A 20387-nucleotide genomic window follows, 5' to 3' on the forward strand; every position below is an offset into this window, starting at 1 on the left:
GAGAGAGAGAGCTTTGACTGAGGAACAGATTTTCATCCAAACCTCTCCGTTTTTTCCATCTCTCGACTACGCGGCTCAGCGCAGCTCCCTATTGTCTAAACTGGAAAAATACTCCGGGTTTTTTCTTTTTTTTTCTTTTTTAAATTGCAGTCAGTGTTGATGCTCGATTTTCGCTGCTCTGAATGCCGTATTCATAGTCAACTTCTCCTATTTCTCCACTTATACTTGAGCTGCATCATGAATAGTTTGGGGGCACCTCTCAATCGCATACCTCTGGAATGGTGGGGATTACGCAGCCGAAAACCGGAGAGCATGTAAACGCAGATGGAGTTTGGGATTTATTGCAAAATAAGGGAAAGATGACCGTCTTCTCTTTGTGCTTGCTCTTGTGCGCAGATCTACTGGATTTAGCCGTCGGTAAGTCTGCCCGCCTGTCACAGCCTCTGTGTTAGATCATTTCCACAGGAGTCTGAACCCCTTTATTTGCAGCCCCTCCGATCAGTGCGTGGGGTCTGATTATTAGTCAATGAGTTGAGTGGTTCATATTTGACATGTAAAATACCAACCGGTCATTAACAGGATAGCCCGCTGGAGGCGACGGTGCCATGCCTCTCTCGTGCCAACTTTCCCCCTCCGTGCCAACCAAGTGGCGGAGGAGAGAAATCAATGAATGATGCTCGGATTAAATTCAGACTACACAATGCGTGGTGTCGGTGGGTGTAAGGCAAAAGGCTAGAGGGGGGAAGAGGAGGCCTAGTTATGCGAATCAAGTGTTAATTCAAATGCATTTACTATCACGACCGGCGTGCATGACTATACACACACACACACACACACACACTTCTGAGCAGCACGGACCTAGCAGGATGCAGCGCGCTCCTCGGCGTCACGGTCATGGCTGTGCCTTCGGCACATCTGATAGCGCCAGCCTGCATGGGTTTCTGGCTGCAACAGATCTCAAAGTTGTCGCCTTGAAACACAGCAAACCGTGTCTTCTCGTGCTGCTGCTTCCAGCCTTGCACGCTCAGCGCATCGCACTGGTGGCATCACTGTCGTACTGTATGTTTTCTCTCTCTGTGTCCTCGAGTTGAAACGCTCAGATGCTCATGCAGGTGCAAACACAACATTCATCCAATAGCCTATATATATGTTTTTTTCACGAATTCACGCATTTGCAATGACAGTAGAGGCTCTTAATAACAATTAGGCTGCAAAGTACTACAGTGTTGCTTATCAGGTGGTGTTGATGCTGTGAGATGCTGGTGGCCAGCCGGGTTCCCTGCTGCATTTCCACGTCGTATTTTTGGGGAGGGCACTAATTATTCAAACTTTTGCAACAGATGAGGAGCCAATGCCTGTGGTGTAAGGGCGTCTCTGTGTCACAGTTGCAGTATTGTGATATGGTCATCTCGGCACAAACTGTATCCTATCAGCCGCTCTGGTTTTAGTCAGTGGAATAACTTCACCTCGGTCCCAGAGAGCAGTGCTCCTGTGGCTTGCAGAGGCCCCTGTTGGTTTTTTTATGTGGTGTCATAGATCATTCAGAGCATGGCATTATAGGACTGCAATACAGGCACTTGATCCCCTTGCTGAGAAATATAGTCAAGAGTAATGAGGCTGCTGTTCATCTGCTGGAGTCAGGCAGGCTCGGGCTCAGTGGATTGGTGGAAGTCTGGGAGACCTCACAGGAAAGTTCACACTTGATTACAACAGCAGAGCCACTGCCTTACAAGCCAGCCTGCTAACCTGCTCTGCAAGCTGAGCAGATCGCCCCCGAATCCAATTGCCTCGCACAACTTTTCTGCGCTGTTTTGTGGACCCTTGCTGACCCATATAGAAAATCAGTAGGTCACTTGGTCTTTAAGTGATCATTTCCCTCTGGGTCTGCCTTGCTCAGATGATGCTGAGCGACACACAGGCCCTACAGTGTGTGCAGTATTTAGGCCTACCCAGTCTTGCAGTCTCACGTTCAGCTGAAATGGTTATTCACATGTTTGGTTTCATGACGATTTACACCGTGATGATTGAGATAATGTCTTTGCTATAACATGTTATAGTTTAGGATGTGAGCTTTGCCACGCTATAGATTACATCGATCAGACTGTAAACAAACAGGAACTGCAGAATTCAACCAATCAATAGGTTGGATTGGAGTTGTGTTTGTGTTTGTTCGAACAGCTTCAGACCACAGGGTTGTTGTTGGTTTTTGTGGTCAGTACTGACCAATGTTTTTGTTGTTGATACACCTTAGGGTTTCACCTTTATTTTGAAGCTTTTTCAAGCAGTATTACTTCTATTAACAGGTGTCCACTGTGTTGCTGATATTACATTAAATCCATACCATGTTTTTATCTTATGGTTTTTTTCATGGTTTCATGGTTTCACGATTTCCATGTGTACCCTAGTGTTTTCAGATCGTTTTCTGTTCCCCAAAGAGAAGGCCTGTGGCCACAAAACCATGGTCAAGGGAAAGAAGCAGGGTTTTTACCCAAAGGATTTCATTCCAAAACACCATACTACAATTATCCATCAAGAGAAAAAAAAAAACAACAACTTGAAATTTATCACTCATAATTCAAATATATAGTTGATTTCATTCTCATCTCTGACTTTGGTAGTGAAGTGTCATAAAATAGCAAGTAAATGTTTTTTCCTCAACAACTTTTACTTTTGTGTCAGCAAAAAAATTTATAAAATGGCAGATTCAGTATATCATTTTAGAACAAATTTCAAAACAAATCTTTTAATCCTCTGTGACCTTGCAGTCCGTGCCCCATCACTGTCTGCCAGATATGTGCTTCTTTTATAAACTTCTGAACAACCTGCTTTTTGATGCCGCCTTGCCTTCAAGCCATCTTCAGCTGGTGAAGTTGAACAGTTGAACAGTTTTGTTTGCACGTGATTCAGGTGCTTCTGTTTCAGCAGCAGGCTGTGTGTACTTAATGGCTGTGTGCTTAATGTTTCCTCAGAAGTGACAGTGTTGTTTCTGTGCTTGTGCATGTATGTGTATATCTACATGTGTGTACACTGTAGGCATATGTCTGTGTGTGTGTGTGTGTGTATAAAAGGTTGTTTTTTTGCGTGTTGTAAAGAAAGAAAAAAAAAAAAAAACATTTAAAGCTGTTATATATGGTGCACATATGTTGCTGCTCTGCATGGCATAATGGTGCTGCCAGGAATTGAACTTAACAGCTACTCTGTAAAACCGTTTGCACACTTTGAATTCCTTGTTTACAACATAGAGGCACATTCTTAGTCTCTGGTGCACCTGTTACATCTGTGGGGCTTCTGCAGCATCAGTGCAGGTACACTTTTATGAGGATTCATCACCCTGCTCAAGGAATCCAATCCAAGAAAATTCTATAGTATTGGCTCCTAAATATGACAGGATCCAGCCAGAATCTATATTTTGGGAACAATCGTTTTAAGATTTTTTTTCTGCTGTAACCATTCCTTGTGGTATTAAACTAGGCTGAGCACACACATAGTCAAGGGAACATGAAAGCACCCCGAGTTTACTGTAGTTTGTCTAAGAATGATACTATGCCCCATGAGATAAAGGGTGTTTTCAACTTTTGTTTGCAGTGGTTAAGTTCAACCCTGTAGTTTTTTCCTCATTATCTTGGATGGTTTGGGGAGGTAACACCCCAATCAAACTCTGTTGCACGCCAAGCAACTGCTAACGAGTCCTTCTGAGAAAGGTGGGCTTCGAGCTGTTTAAAAATGATTCCTGGAGTGGTTCTTTTGCAGTGAGAGTGCTTAAAAACATTGAGCTACAATTGGGATAGCAAGTCAGCCTGCTGCACAATAGTGCATCGTTGCAATTTAGCTAACTAGTATCTACTAACTGTCAATGTAGCTAGTTAGATGTTCGCTAATCTATTTAAAGTTGCACTAGACAACTTCACACGCTAGTGGCTCCAAATGGCAGCGAGAGGTAACTGTTTTAAAAAAATTGAACTTCAATACCCAGAAGTCATGCAGCGTGACGTCAGTAAACTGCACACAGCACGCTCATGTTTACCAACCTAGCCGGTCTGTGATGCTTTATATTAAAGGAGACCAAAGGGACAAGAGAGGTAAAAGATCCAACTTTGCTGAGTCCAGCCTTCTCTGGACGGTGTGGTCGCCTGCTGCTGTTTAGGAGACAGAGTGTATTTCATTCTTAACTTTCGATTCATGACATCCTGTGGGCAGAGATGTGTCCGCACCTGGCACTAGAATTTAATGTGGGCAAACAAGGCAAATTTACGGTGTCTCAGTTAGGGGAGGTGGTCCGCTCTTCTGTTGCAGCCCCACTTTGTGATTTTGGTTGAAAAGAAGAGTGCATTTTTACAAAAAAATGTCAAAAAGTATAGCTTTGAAGAAATCAGTGAAGCTCTTCCCTTGGCTTTTTTAAGTCTATTCTTGACTAAATTGCATAATGTGTAGATGTCCTGCACACAGCAGCGTTCTTGCAAGGTGTAATACAGGCTGCAATACCAATATTACCGCTAAAAGGCAGTAAAAAAAAAAAAAAAGAAAAGAAAATACCATTGTTTTTCCTTAAGAGATTAAGTATTATACATAAAAGAATGTTGAGAAGTTGAATGTAAAAATCTTTTTGAAACTATTCCTGGTAATAGTAATTGACATTTACATTCATAACTCATATGTATCATCTGGCCTAGACCGTTGTCTGGGATCAGAGTTTTACCTAATCTAAAATGAAGCAACTCCGATCCTGTATCTAATTTCCCTTCCACTTCTCTGTGCGAGCTGTGGTGGCAAACAAAAAATGAATGAAGCGTCTTACACAATAATATTGAATATATCCTTCGGCATAATTTTTCATGAAGATAATGCTTTTCTTGGGAGCTTTATAAATTACATTCTTCCTTGTTTACTCTTACCTCAAGATAGATGTATTTTGCAATATGCAATCAATTACGCATCTCTCTTCAGATGCTCATATTTATATATTTTGTTTTGATGTTTTCCCAATTATTCTCACAGTGGATCAAGAGAAATATTTTCTTGTGTGCATTCCTTGCATGTCCTTGCATAAATGCAAATGGGAGTTGGAAAGTGAGTTCAAGTCTGAACAGCTGCAAGTGGGTTCAAAGGGCAAAGTAGGAAAGAACAAAGCCCTCTGTTTTGATTTGGATCAGGAAATAGGACAGGCAGACTCCAGTGATTTGCTGCCAGTAGGATCTTGCAGGAACATCTCTCCATTACAGGGATAAGGAGTAAAATAATCACCATTCATGGACTCATGTTCATTGTGTCCACAAGGATACTGAACTTTGTGTGCTACTGTACAGACGAACACACGCTGTCCAGCACACCGCTGCAGCTATTACACCCCCGTAGACAAGTGCAAATAGAAAAAGTATTATAGCAAATTATATTGCAGCCACAGGTGGTTGGCCATAGAAGTATGGAATGGATATGACGTTACAGAGAAAAACAATGCCCTAGACTAGACTTAATGTGCTTAATGGTAAGTGGTTCTCAATGTGAGGTCCGGCAAATTGATGAATTGTTAAACTTCACCGTTATTTCATTTACAAGAAATTAGGAATTCTGGATAAAATATTCTCAGATTTGGGTTCGTGGCTCTAATGTGGACTAAATTTGGGGTCCTTGATATGAAAATAGACTGAAAATACGATTTGACGCTACAATTTCAGCATAAAATTATAAGACAGTGAAATCTCTTGTGTTTATTGGCTTTTATTAACATTTGCTTATGGTGATTATTTATTTATTTTTTGTTATATCAGTTGATTCAGTTCCGCCTTCTGAATAAAGCATCCTTTAACTAAATGGCTTGCTTCATGTCATGATAGGTTGGCTTGTAGGTTGTGGATCGTAGCAGTGGTGACACATTTAACAGGCAGTGATTGTCAGATTGAATGGTTTCCTGTACACTGTGCCTGTCTGCTGGTGATGGCTGGGCTTGACTCACAGCAAGTAAGAATAGATACTGGCAGGGAAATGGGCTGTGGTTACGCCACTATCTAACAATCACCAGGCTTTATTTCAGGGCCGCTTTCAGCCGTTATATAAAATGATTATACACAAATCTGAAGCATTCCCTCTTTGTTTCATTCAATTTAAATTCTGTTCTGCTGTTGTTTGGTCAGCCACTGCAACTGTCAAACTAATCTGATATGTGCCTTTTTCTTCTCCTTACAGGACCAGCTAATGTGCTCCTGTAGGCAGGCTTAGAATTAAACTGGAGATCAATGAAAGAGAAATACTGGTGTTATGGATTTGTTGCTCATCTCTAATTCCTAGACTATTTCTGACCCTCTTAGTCCAACCTAGGTTCAATAAATATATATATAGCATGTGGTGAGATGTACTGTATAATTTAAAATCACATTACCCTCTGCAGCTGATAGGATCCCATTTGGCTTGAGACTTGATCATATATTCCACTGACATCTCTGTCAGTCTGCTGTCCACCATTCCAAACACTGCAGCGTCCACAATGTGTAGAAAAATAGCATTTCTTTCCCTTCCAGGCAACAGCTAAAACTGAATCAAAGCATAAAAGAGTGTAGTTCACATTTAAATTTGTACTGACATAACACATCACACACTTGCTAATTCAACCGAGTTGTCTGTTCTAGGGCTGCAACTAACGATTATTTTCATTGTCGATTAATCTGTCGATTATTTTCTCGATTAATCGATTAGTTGTTTGGTCTATAAAATGTCAGAAAATGGTGAAAAATGTGGATCAGTGTTTCCCAAAGCCCAAGATGACGTCCTCAAATGTCTTTTTTTGTCCACAACCCAAAGATATTCAGTTTACTGTCATAGAGGAGGAAAGAAACCAGAAAATATTCACATTTAAGAAGCTGGAATCAGAGAATTTTGACTTATTTTTCTTAAAAAATGACTCAAACCGATTAATCGATTATCAAAATACTTGGCGATTGATTTAATAGTTGACAACTAATCGATTAATCGATTAATCGTTGCAGCTCTAGTCTGTTCCACTATCTTTACATGCAGGCTTGAAAAGATTATCTGTCTAAACCGACAAAAAGTGATCGGGTGCCAACTGTTTACATGCATGAGAGAGCGTGCGATCAGCTGTTTGCATGTTTATAGCTGGTGATCAGAATGATTGGTGCAGCGGGGCCTCCGTCTTTTTCTTTAACGATCATTATCCAACTCGGTACATGACTGCCACCTGCAGACTGGGGGACTAATAATTATTGCGCACAGTGGTCGTTTTGTTTGTATTGCCAAAACTATAAAGGCCCAAGGCTAATCGGCCTAATTATGTCCAATGACCCATACGGATGAGAAACTGACCGAATCTTCTTAAGCCTAATATGCGGCTCTGTAGCCTCTGCATTTTAATTTAATTATGCATTAATTGAGTTATTAACTGCATTGATTTATTTATGGATGAGACGATCTCATCAGGATTTACAAACGCTAATCCAACTCAAAACAAGAAGGCGTCGTCAACTGGAATTGCAGCTTCTCCGTAATCCGACAATCTGTTACAGACATCTTCGTACCTGTAGTGTGTGAATAAATAATATGCAAGAACATGCATGCCACGACTAATTCTGATATGACGGCCGATTGAAGGTTTACATGACTGCAGTCGGATCTGACAAGAGGACTGCCAATGGGATAATCCAACACTTCCAAGAGGATTGTGTTTTCAACCGGATTGGCGTTGGTCGGTTTATTGTAAAATGATTAGGTGTTTGTATGGGGTCCTGCCATTGGGAATATGTCTGAAATGGAGAGATTAATGTGCTTGTTTGACTACATGCAAACGTAGGCATTGATTGCCGACTTCTCACACCAATGTCTTTTAAATTGAAGGGACTAATGTACAGCTGCAATAAAGCAAATAAAAAAGCAAAAAAAATAAAAAAAAAAAACACCAGAATTTTCCTTTATTAACAGTACAAAGAGTTTCTGCGTCATTGGTGGCGGCGCTAATATTTGGTCATCGCACATGCATGTGATTGCCCATTGTGCTACCTTCAATGAACAGATGACTGCGAACGTACACTTATTATTGTTATGCTCACCTTTTAGTCCGGAGTCTTTTGGAACTTAAAGCCCCATTTAATGTGATGGAAAAGCCATATTAAAACTTGAAACAGGACGGTGACCCAGAAATGACAGCCTTTGTTGAAGGGCTTCAGTCGGTTTTGTCCATGTAGACCACTGTGCTAGAAATGAAATAGCTTTTATTGAAAAATCAAAATGACCTCAAAAGGTCTTTGTGGTGTCATGCGGCCACCTGCAGGACTTCAGTGAATTTTTGAAGTTAATTATGTGATTATTAATGAGGAGGACTGTTATCGGTTTAGGTTAAGTTTCTGTGAAAATCAAAATATGGTATTTCACAGAGGGGCTGAATAAACCTGCTATGCTGATATTAATCAAAACTAAAAGACACTTTTGCAGCAAATGTTCCAACAGCAGGTCTGTAGAAGATTTACCCATTGAGCTGTGGCGACATTTCTCTATTTATGCATGTGTTTACTCTTGATTGAGGTACTGCTGTTGATCTTGAGAGAAATTCTGCCTTTCAGTCTCTTCAAAGGCATCCATTCTAATAGCCTGACACACTGAAATGTCTGACACGGTGATACGCCACATGCGAGAGAATAACACAGATTCTGAGCATTAGCATACATGCCATCTATCTGCCTTTCAGGTAAATGTGTGAAACCAAACCATTCCTTTGACATTTTGGGACTAGCTAAAGTGCGCTATTTGTTGAAAACCAGTCATTGGAAAGCCATTAACATAATTTATTAACAGGAAGGGGCTTTGCATCCAAGATGACTTGTTGCCTAGGAGCCTCGGGCCCTTGGGGACGACCAGGGGGCTTATGTCTCCCGCAGCGCAAATAATGCAGAAACAGAATCTGTAACCATTATGACAAATCTGTCCTCCCCCGCTGCCATCACACCCGCCTCTTGCATGGGAAGTGGAAAGGAGGGAATCAAAGAAAAAGTCCTGGCAGATGAACTTTCCTTGGCCTGCATGACTGAAATACAGTCTGCCATCTCAGGCAAATGCGTTGGAAATGATAAAATGATAAAGGCTGTGATTAACGGAGACAAGTAAATGCTCGGGGCAAGGGAGTTCAAACAGCGCTGTAACTTCCCCCTCTACCCCTGAAGTCCTGCACTGCGCAGATGTGGGTTGGCTTGCTGCTGTCTTTGGCTTGCGTGGGAGTTTGAAGCAACTCTGATTCCCTCAGCAGCTGGTGGTGCAGAGATAGGAAAAAGAGTAGAGAAGCTTTGCTCCAAAGGGTCTCCCAAGATGGGCCAGTTTGAGAAAGTGTAACGCTCCTCTCTGTGATCTTCAGTGAGCATACAGTATTGTTAAAGAGTGTCAAATGTTCCCTGACCAGAAATGTTACTCTCTGGAAGTTTTGTTCTTTCAAGGATGTATCCTTTTAATATCACAACCTTCTTTTTTCTGAAATTAGCAGCAAGCACAACTAGGGATTTCTTGACAGGCTTTATCAGCAGTTTTACTGTATTTTCCCCTCACTGGTTCCTACATGCTAATGTGGATTATGCGATTTTGCTTATCGTGTTCAAACATGGCTGCTGAGTAATAACAATTGCTCTGCCACTGTGTCCCCACATTAGGCTCCTTATTAGAGACTTCGGCAAGTGCCTTGTATACAATACAGTATGCCACTTATCTCTGCATTCATGGTTCATCACAGGGGTTTAAGCGTCTAGGAGTAGCGGCACTGCTATGCACAGATGATTTTTCATACTGACTTATTCTGATGCTTTTCAGTTTGTTTTCTTTCCGCCAGCGATGGGCATTTTTGGAGTGCTTGAGCAGGTGGAATTATTCAACGTCACTGTGACCTCAGTTTTACAAGATACAAGCCTGGCTGTCCTTGTGTTTTTCTCTGCTGGTGTATGTGAAGGTTATGAAGGAACACGGCGAAGAGTCAGCATGACTTGCATTAGCATTAAGGCATACCAAATCTGAGATAATAAGATGGGAGATATCTTGTCTTTTTCTGCTTTCCGTAAAGGGGAATTACATACAGTGAAAGGAAAGGGGAAACTCATCGTCTGCACAGTAGCCGACCTCTTCATTTATATAGATTTATACTGTATATAGGGATTTACTGTTACTTTTAACACAAACCGGAGCTTTCAATTGTATTAAACCCAGGAACCCTATAATTACATGTGACATTAATATATTCAAGCCCTCTATCTTTTCTATCTCTGCTCTTATGGAAGGATGCCATCCGTACATTCTTGCATATAAACAGCAATGCTTCCCTCTCAGCGGTTAGGAATCCTATTCTTTTACTTCAATTTAAGCGTTTTATTTATAGTTCCTTTTCATGTTTTCCTTTCGTCGGTGTCCAATAACTGCAAATATCCCAAATCACCGCTTTAGCTGTGAAGTTAGGGTCTCCTGTTTCTTATGTCTGGAGCTGTTCAGAGCCATCTTCTAGGCAGTGAATGCAGCATCGCAGAGGTTTCATGAAAAGTCCAGATTAGGCGTGAAAAAAGGGAAGAGATGGGAAAGGAGGGAAAAAAGCTCTAATCTGCACATTGACGTCACTCTGGATGGGCTGAAGCTGTGCAGATGGGAGTAAGGGAGGATTGTGTGGGCTATGCATCTTATGACAACAGATTATTTCCTTTTATGCGTGCCGACTTCCTCCCTATGAGCCGCAGAGAGACTTTCTCCCCCAGGGATAGCATTCCTGCATTTTTGTATCACCAAAAAATCATGAAGACATCAATCCTCAGCCACTGGAGCGAGTCTTAGTGAAGTTTCAGAGAAAGAGTCGTTCTACGGGAGGACGAGTCTCTGTGTTCACCTCGTAACATCTGTCATTTCTGATAACATTTATCAGCAAACCTTTGATCCACCACAGGACTTGTCGTGCAAGTTCAGTGAGTTAATCTCCTGCGCACGTGACAGGTGTTATACATTAATGGAAACTGCAGTCGCATATGGAACATATTCTGGATGTTAGCCTACCATGTTTTACTTCTTCACCATTTGGAAGACGAAGCTTAGTATTGCAAGGTTTCTTTAACACTTAAAGAGGGATGAGTTTTCACTGCTCCATTCTGAATTTTGAAAAAAAGGCAAAAGAAGTATATTTTTTATGCCTGCTGATATGTCTTTTACCTCTGATATACGTACATTTCCTAGGGACACTGGGATATTTTTTTTTATATTTTCTGAGCACAGTTATTTAAGGCTAATGCAGCAGTAGGATGGAGGCGTGGGAGTGTATGATGTGCTGTCATGGTATAGGATCATGCTGATTGTGATCTCTCGATGCAGGCGAGCTTAAGTTCTTACCGGTTGACAGTTACAGTTTAACTGTTTACGCTTAACCTTACAAATTCATCCTTGCAGAGCACAACGCTGATTTTATAAGGTGAAGTGCCTCTATTTTCCTTTGTTGTGGGCGTCAGCCAGCAACCTCAACGATAGCCCTAGTTCTCCATATTGAGGTTGTTTTGCTAACAGGTTTGTTGCTCCCTGCCGAGGCTGGCTTACTAATTGAAATATGGAGCACCTGTGTTGGCAAGGGGGGCGTACCAAGACCTTCTGGTCAGCGCTTGGCTGGAGTGTGACTGCTGGTAAAGGCACAGTCGTCCGTTTAGCTCTTGTTTCTAGTCTAGCTTTTTGTTTTGTTTGTTTGGGTTTACCGTTGGTCTAGATGTGGACAGCATTGGTGGGCGCCCGTGTCTTTCAGAAAACCTTGTTAGTTGTGTGCAACATGGGTGCATTTTTGGACTCCTGTTTTTCTTCTCTGTCCTTGTTTTGGTTGGTTTGGTTTGTTCTCTGAGCAATTTTTCCTTTAGCTCCCTTTTGATTGATATTGGTTTGATTTAGTATTGTAGAGAATGTAACAAGGGAAATATACCTTTTAATCACATCAATGTAAGTCCTCGTTAACCTGTTAACTGATGTGAAGATATACCAAAAATCATCCATCTGTCCCTGGTAGATGTTCACCCCAATGCTTCATGCTACACTTTAGCATACACTATACTGAATGATCGTAAGGGACTAGCATTATCCAAAGTACGAAGGCTGACCTTTAAGTAATAAAAGGTTGTTAGTTTTGTTTATTACACTGCCTCTACATTCAGAGATTTTATAAATTAAATAACATTAAATCAATATAGGTGATGTTATTATTTATTTGTTTGCATATTTCATGTAAATTTTACCAGTCTCCTACACAAAACTGCCAGACTTAGCCGCATATGGTTTAAAATTACTTAACATTTACAGTAGCTTTAGTGCTTCTCCACTTTTGAGATAATGCTACTTTAGTTGCCTATGATCACTCAACATAGTGTATGCTAAAGTGTTAGCATGGAGTATCAGGGTGGACAATGGGTGCATCCCAAGTCTCTTAAATTGCATCCACGTTTCCCTCACTTGCGTCTTTTCCTTGCGTCTTAGTCCCTCCCACCGAGGATGCATGGAGAGACGAAACCATGCGAGGAGAGAGGAAACAAGGAAATATGTTTTTAGAGAAATGAGACGTCCTTTCCTCTGAAGCATCATGTGAAGCGACGTCCGTTTCTGCATGACAAAACGGGTTGTGGATGAAATAAACGTAATTTAGGTTCCCCATGTTCTTGCATTAACGTTATATATCAAAAAGCATAAAATAACGGGCATTTACACTTGTACTGTTTCTCTGCCATCTCGTTCAAATTTGCTAGATGTAGGGGCGGAGAATTGACGTCATGGCGTTCAGCTGAAAGTCTTCCGGGAAGGCTGCTCTCGTGTCTCCTCGCTCATAGCTCCTCAGGGATCCCTCCTCGCTCATCGATCCTCGCTCCTCGGAGCAGAAATAAGAGCTTTGGGACGACCTTCAAAATGACGGACCAGAACGACTTCCGGTTCAAGCGAGGATCAAGGAGCGAGGAAATATCAAATAAGAGACTTGGGATGCACCCAGTCTACCAGGGACACATGGATGATTTTAGTGTCTGTCTTCTCATCACTTAGTCTAATCTGCCAAAACTGTGTATTCCTTTAAGACAAAATTGCCTCACTTCCACATTCAATGCACGGAAACTGTTTACTTGTTTGGCAAGCAGCTTTTTTTCCACATGGCATTAAGCATCGCTCATCGACCCGACCTGAGTGCAGTCTTAAAAACAGGAATTATTCTAGAGAGGTCATTGTTGAGCCAAACATTAAACAGCAAAGTAATAAAATATTTAGTATTCAGTATGACGCACATTAGAGTGGTTTTACTGTTTATTAAATAGTTTTCATTCAGTTATCATTTTATCATATTCTGTCCTCATATGTGATCTGCATGCTCTTTGTTCTGAGCATCATTAGGTTTGTTGCTCATTGAGCCAGGCTTACTATCCTTGAAATTCAAGCTTATTGACAGCATTACATACCCAGACAGCAAATGAGCTTTACAGTGGAATAATTTAAGACTCAATCGTCTTTAGACCTATCTATAATTTAGTGCATCTACTTATGAAAATCTTCAGCACAACAATATGAAGTTGAGGCTAAATCTGCACGTTACAGATAAGAAAAATAACTGATTTTAAGATTTTAGTCCGCAGAATCGGATTTTAGAAATGAGCGCTCTGGGAAAACCTTCCTTGAAAGGTTGTGAAATGCCTGTGGATGAGTCCTTAAATGGCACAGCTGCTTTTTACTGTGGGGAAAAGTGTTGTGAATCATCTAATCTTGTGTTCCTCCTGCTCCTGGTTGTCCTCAGATAACCAACGGCCAAGCCCAACAGGCTCAGAAACTCATTTATTCCCTGCGTTATTAACCCGCTCACTAGTTTGAGATTGTACATATTCAGACTGTAATGAAAATGATGAATATGTGGTGGGAATAGTGAAAAGGAATGCTTGTGCAAAAAAAAAAAAAAAAAATCTTTGGCTCTGACGCGGCAGAGCGGAGTCAGCCCTCGGCCGTGGATCAAGGCTGTGCTGAAACACCCCCACTGGACTGTGTTTAATCAAACTTAGGGAGCGGAATGGGGAAGTGATGGTGATCGGAGAGGGAGCAGGAGGGAATGGGCTTGGAGAGCTTTGAGCTTTAAGTGTGGGATAAGTAGATTGGTAGACTGGGAATCTCTCTTTGCGAGCTTTCGTCATTGAACTCCAGCTAAACACTTCTGATTGAGAAAAGGTTGCGGACAGCGATAATGGCGGTGTTGTTGAAACTGATTTTGATGGTGCGATGATGCTGTATTTTCCTACTGTGTTTTCCTGCTAGGATGGTGTTGGTGCTGACAACATTGACGCAGCACTCAACACTGTACAACCATAATTTCCACGTTGACTCTACATTAAAGTGAACTTTCTTTATCCCGCTATGTATTTACGTTGTCGCCTTATCACGCCTGTGCAGTGTTTTCACTGTACCCATCGGATGTTTCTCATGCACCTGTTTGGCAAAAGAGCGGTGAAGTTGAATTGAATTGCTTTACTGTCACTTCAGCAGTTTGATTTACGCTCCCTTTCAGTTGTGCAGTTTGCTCATGTGGCTGCCTCTTCCAAGGAGAGCTGAATGTAAGAGAAAGCTCACATTAGTCCTCGTCACAGCTGACTGAACTTTAGGCTACATTCTGCAGGATACTGAGACCTCCATCATGTCACAGCAACACAGAGGGATAGAAAATGCCGGTTTAAGGATGCAGTCAGATTATAGATTGAATAGAGTGTATCATCAGCGTTGTTTTGCCATTTTATCCCACCCCTTTCTTCCTTGCAAACCCTATGAATATGTACGCTCAACCTCAGGTTGCACAGTAGCAGCATTTAAAAAAAAAAAAAAGATAAAAATAATCTGTACTGTGGCTTCAGTCAAATTCAGGGAGATGTCCTTGATGTCAGATGTTGGACATCTGATGCCACAACAACAAAACAGATGTTATGTAATTAGAAATAACCTAGTTTTGCATTTCGATTTCATTATTTTAAAAATAGGGCGGGCGATGCTCTATATGTTGGTCAGCCGAGCATGAATCACTAGGAGATTATCCTGTTAGGCTGACACTCGGTCTGTTATTTGGACTGAGGGAAGGAACAAAGGTCAGTGCTTCAGATTCCTAGCATGGCATGGTCGACACAGCCAAGCTAATACATAAAAATCATCGCCATTAGCTTGTTTATTTTTAGCCAGAGTTCAAAGGCTAAATGAAAGGTCAGAAAATCTTTGTTGATGTTTTGTTAGCATGTCAAGTTTGTGGTATGTAAATGCATGAACGCATGTGCGCTCACATGTATCCACCCACCCACCTACACACACACATATAGACACACTCACACACACACTCTCACACACACACACACACACACCACTTTAGAATTTATAGATCAGTTCCTTCTGCCACGTTGGGTTCTTTGAGATTGGGTAATGACTGCATCTATTTTTGCCTTTCTAGAATTAAAGCGTATTGTGAAGGGGCACAAGTAGACATCTGTCACCCCCGAGAGCCAGAGTCTGGCGATGTGTTTCTCATTCCTTCTATCCCCCCCTTCCCGTCCCATCCAGCCACTCTCCTGATGGAAACACACTGGCTGCTATCAGTGTTCGGGGCATGATAATCTCAGAATAAATCATAAGACTAAATGTGTCAGTCGTAGGCTTGGACTATCCATAATCCCTACTTTTTAACCATTCCATCTGAGGGTACACTGTAGTTGATGTTAATCCCATTGTTCAAGCTCCACCCATGTGGAATGACACATCGGCCTTCGAAGAGATTATGCTATACGTAGCCAGGAAAATATATGATAGAGAAAAAAAAACACCATCTCTCTGTTGACATTAATAATTTTCGTACTCCTATTAAGGAGGTAGTTCCATTCTTTGCTAAGCATGCATGTGCCATGCATGTTCACATGAAGTCTGTCCAATGAACACTGGCTAAATATTCTCATATTCTCTCTTAAATCCTGTCCTACATTATTACATTTACATGATATAAGTACAATTACTTGAAGCCAAATACAGTAATCTTCTGTTGCTGGGTGAAAATATTCTATGGTCCATAATTTCAAGTGGTACATTATGCTTCTTAACCATTTATTAATCATTGGATGTAATGACAATGTACAGACAGAAGAAGGGTGGATGGAAGAAAGAAGGGTGGATGGAAATACATTTTCTCCATCTATAAATTCTACTCTGGTTTTGCACTCGCCCAGTCTGAAAAAAGTGGCTGGTAATAATCTAGACCATGATTCTACTTAAGCCTCATGCAGAAGACAAGAAATGACAATATGCTAATCATACTGGCATTAGTGCTGTCTATAAAAAGGCATCATCAAGGATATTGCCTGACAGCAAAAGAGATCCTCCTATGTCAGCAAGAATCTCCTATATATTGTAAGTATTTTGGCTGCTGTTTTGTTTTATGCCATTAGGAAAGCTGAATCCACCGCTGAAGCAACACCAGACTCCCTCGAGGTTGTGACAGAGAGGATGATAAAGAGATAAAAATACACTGTTATGGACAGTGTGGGCTATAGTCAATACAGTGTATTCAGGGACTGTCAAAGTGTTTACAGTGATGGCCTTGCACCTAGTGCTTTGTTGAGCACTGTTTTTGAACAGCCGCTGTTCGATACCAGAGTGATTCAATTGCTGAACTTTTGCACCGTCTAGACTCATTCCTTGTACCTGCTAATGTGTTTACCATGTATTGCGTAACGTTCACTGGTGGTGTAAACGATTATCTAACATGATCGGTAACGTAATAGTTTTGAAAGTGTAACAGGGTGAGTGTGGAGTGGAGGGAATCGTAAGAGGGGGACAGAGACGGGATCACAGATAATGTGTGAATCGGGCACATTCACACGTTCACAGCTGAGTAAAGGAAGTTGAATCCTACTGTAGATCAGAAACTGAGAGGTTGTCAAGGGCGTAGAGGGATGAGATGAAACAATAAGTGGGTATAATTATGAAGAGACTAGTGGAGGCAACCCTTAGAGGCTGTGACTCAATCTCTGCTGCTCCATCCTCTAATGAAAGACTGAGAGCTTTATGATTTTCTTCATGTGTGATGAGATTCCTCTCAATTGCCACTTTTGCGACAGCAGGGCGATTTTGCACCAAGGTTAATAAGTGGTTGTCTTGTTCCTGGAACCCATTGCCAAAAGCCCTGTGAGAAAATCTATTTGAATCCCTTTAGTTGAGCAAAGTCCACATACAAGACAAGCTGGTGATGATTAGATGCCACATCCTACCCCTGTTCCACCTAGAAAGCAAAATATTCACTAACCAGCAGACTTGCTAAAGTTTTTGGTAGCTGTTTTACTGATAGGTGCAGTAATTGTGTTAATAATGTTGTCATGGTTTCCAAAGACCCACTTAGTTTGAGGAAGTCCTTGTTTTCAGGACTTAAAAGCTGTGTGTGGATGCATAAATGTGCATATGTCTATATGCTGATCTTTTATGATAAAATGTGTCCATTTCTTTTTTTTTTTTTTAACTTTTTTACATTCTTCTAATTTTACATAACAAATATGGCAAAACTATATACATGTGCAGCTGTATAATCTCTAGTGCCAGTCAATTTCCACAATTTACCAATACATACTTAGTGACTTCATAGCCTTTTTAACATTCAAATTCTCATTCAATTCATTCATTCGTTATAAGAAAATATTGAAAGCAAATGGCAGTAGAAGCAAGGAAGTGTACAGTCAACAAATGGAAAGTTGAGCTTAAGTCTGAGGCCGGAAAATAGGTTATTAGTTGGATGCATTGGTAGTGTATTGCAGTATCTTCTACCCATAATTTAAGATGTGTCAAATGGAAAGTGATTGCAGCTGTTATGAAGGGAAGTTGTGAAGTGCACATTGTTAATGGCCAGAAATGATAATGATCTCTAAATACAATTTCTCTACACATTCTGCTGTGTGTCATTGCCTTTTGACTGTGCTGAAGGAGCCATTGCACATTCATTACACGCAAACATAGCACATAATAATGACAGCAATTACCACAAATGTTGGGGCTTGATTCATTATGGAAAAGAAGCTTAGTCATAATTGTTTTTCACATTTTACTACGCTTCTTAACAAAGGGTTTGGGGAATGAGATGGCCAAATTGCAGAGGAACTGAAGTGCATTCAGTAGCATCAGAACAACTATATTCCTCCAAGTTGAAATCTTCCCAAACAGCAGTGCTGCTCATTCTGATCCCTTACTTATTGATTTTGTAGTTTGAATTTGAACAAATCAGACGCCAAACATCATCCAATTTGCAATGAGGTTCTTTTTCAGGACAAATTTATAAAAATCACAGTCTTTAATTTTGTCAAACCTTTGATGGATATGTAAGAGAGACATTACAATAATATTTGATGCGACAAAGAGAGCTATAACTTGCAATTGTTTTGTGCATTGTACAATATATCTGTATTTTGTATTTCCATGTATTCATAATCCTTATGTCAAATTTTAATACATCCCACACAGATTGCATTTACACATGGACCAATACTCTCATCTAACTTGTGGGCTCCATCACTGAAGTGCGGGTCATTTCAGCGCCTTAATCTTATTATGACTTTGGTTAAAGAAAAATGTTGGTATTTTAGAAGCCTGTTCCAAAAATGTCTATTACTAATAAACGCCCCGAGACATTTATAAAGTTTTCATGCCAGTGTTTTTGATTCTGAGAAATTGGCACCAGTCTCTGGGATTTCAGTGCAAATGTTGAATTTCTCGTTAGGTCACAAACAATCAGTTGTGCTACTTACTCAAACAATTTCTCCAGTTTATGGGAGTAAATGGAAAAGCTGGCATGCGATGTTGAGATAAACTGTTTCAGAGAAGATTACTGTGTGCATCCATATGGTCTATGCATAGGTCAGTCCATATGCACATTTTCCCTGGGCACGGGGGTATAAAGTGACTAAGTCTGAGGTTTGAGCACTCAAGAGACTCTGGCTGTGCATTAAAAAGTGGTATAAGCACCAGAACATCCTGGCACTCACATTTTTGAACATCTATATCCAGGGTAGGTGCTACTTTTTTAGAGCATTTTCTATGGTATTAGGAGAGAGTGACAGGAAAGATGAAAGACAGAGTGAGAGCACGAGTCTTCCACAAAAATCACTAAGCCATGAGTGCATGATGTGTCAACCCACCGCATCACAATGCATCTCAAAACCTCACCATTTTTTTTATTTATTTATTTTTTCAGGCGTCCATTTTTCACAAAATTGCAGCAGATACTGGGAAAGTCACTGAAAAAGAAAGAAGAAAAAGAAAAACAGGCACTTGCATTCATTCAAAGGGGTGTTCAAATTTATGTAGTCATACTGAATAAATAACGGGGTTTGAAGAATGAGACTAAAATTGCAATAAAAATTAAGACAGAATGCTACACAGGAGTATCATAATGGTTTTTTTTGATGGTTTACAGCTAAAGGCAACAGTAATAGTCAAGCATGTGTTGTCTTCACCTTTAAAATTGATACAAGGGGTGATCTTAGCCTAGTGCAGTGGTTCTCAACATGGGACTCGGAGACCCCCCAAGGGGTCGCGGGATAATTTGGGAGGGGTCACAAGATCATTTATGGCCTAGGGGAAAAACATATTTCTAGTATACAAATGTATTATCATGTCTAATTTCTTCAGATTTTTTTTTTCTTGTGAAATACTTAATAGTTTTCAGGCTTTTGGCCTCCTCTGGTAATTAATCAAATGAAACAACCTGAAAAGAGAAAATCATTCTTTGTTTGAACTGTTCACCATTCTGCATATGCATGCATGTAACAGGATGAATATGGACCTTGAAGCTGGATAATACAAAAAAACAAAAAAACAAAAAACAAGAATACAAGAATTATCAAGATTTCAGTTTTTTTCTTCAAACCTGTTCACTGCAAGAAGAAAAGTACACAGCAATGTGATGAAAACCGTAAATGTATCCAGTGGTAGAAGTTCAGCCGTTTGTATGCCGTCAAAACAGCTACATAATGACATTGTAGCCTTGTGTGAAAGGTGAAAATAGTGTGCAAATCTTATCCTACTATAAAATGAGGAAAACTGTCCGTCTGTCCGTCTGTCTGCATCCATTTTGCTCCTCAATGGGTTGGCCAATCAATCTGAAACTGCACATGGGCATTGAGCATTGGCATAGGCAGGGACTGATGAAGCAGATTTTTCCATTTTCCCAATTTTTTTTTTTTGGCAAGTCTGCACGTAGTTGTGGTGCGCGCATCACCGGGTATGTACTAGTATATGTTATTGATATATTATGATTGGAATATGGCGCCATCTGTTGAAATGCTGTTGGTCCACTACTGGCTTTATTTACATTTTGATTTATTGGATTGAGTGCATTTTTGTCACTCTAAAATGGATTGACTGAATTA

General features: G+C 40.6%; 1 protein-coding gene across 2 annotated transcripts in view; it reads left to right on the forward strand.

The window, feature by feature from the left end:
• The first annotated feature begins 278 nt into the window (after positions 1-278).
• The window catches only part of igsf21a (immunoglobin superfamily, member 21a), a 179374-nt gene continuing 159265 nt past the window's right edge, over positions 279-20387 (forward strand). For both annotated transcript variants that reach the window (XM_071524295.1, XM_071524296.1), the window contains exon 1: positions 279-417. In XM_071524295.1, coding sequence (XP_071380396.1) covers positions 279-417 — 139 coding nt within the window. The remainder of the gene's footprint in view (positions 418-20387) is intronic.

Source organism: Centroberyx affinis, unplaced genomic scaffold, assembly GCF_046629955.1.
Source record: "Centroberyx affinis isolate AG114_WGS23_722 - 3 ecotype Tasmania unplaced genomic scaffold, CSIRO-AGI_Caff_v1 ptg001173l_1, whole genome shotgun sequence".
Classification (NCBI taxonomy): Eukaryota; Metazoa; Chordata; class Actinopteri; order Beryciformes; family Berycidae; genus Centroberyx; species Centroberyx affinis.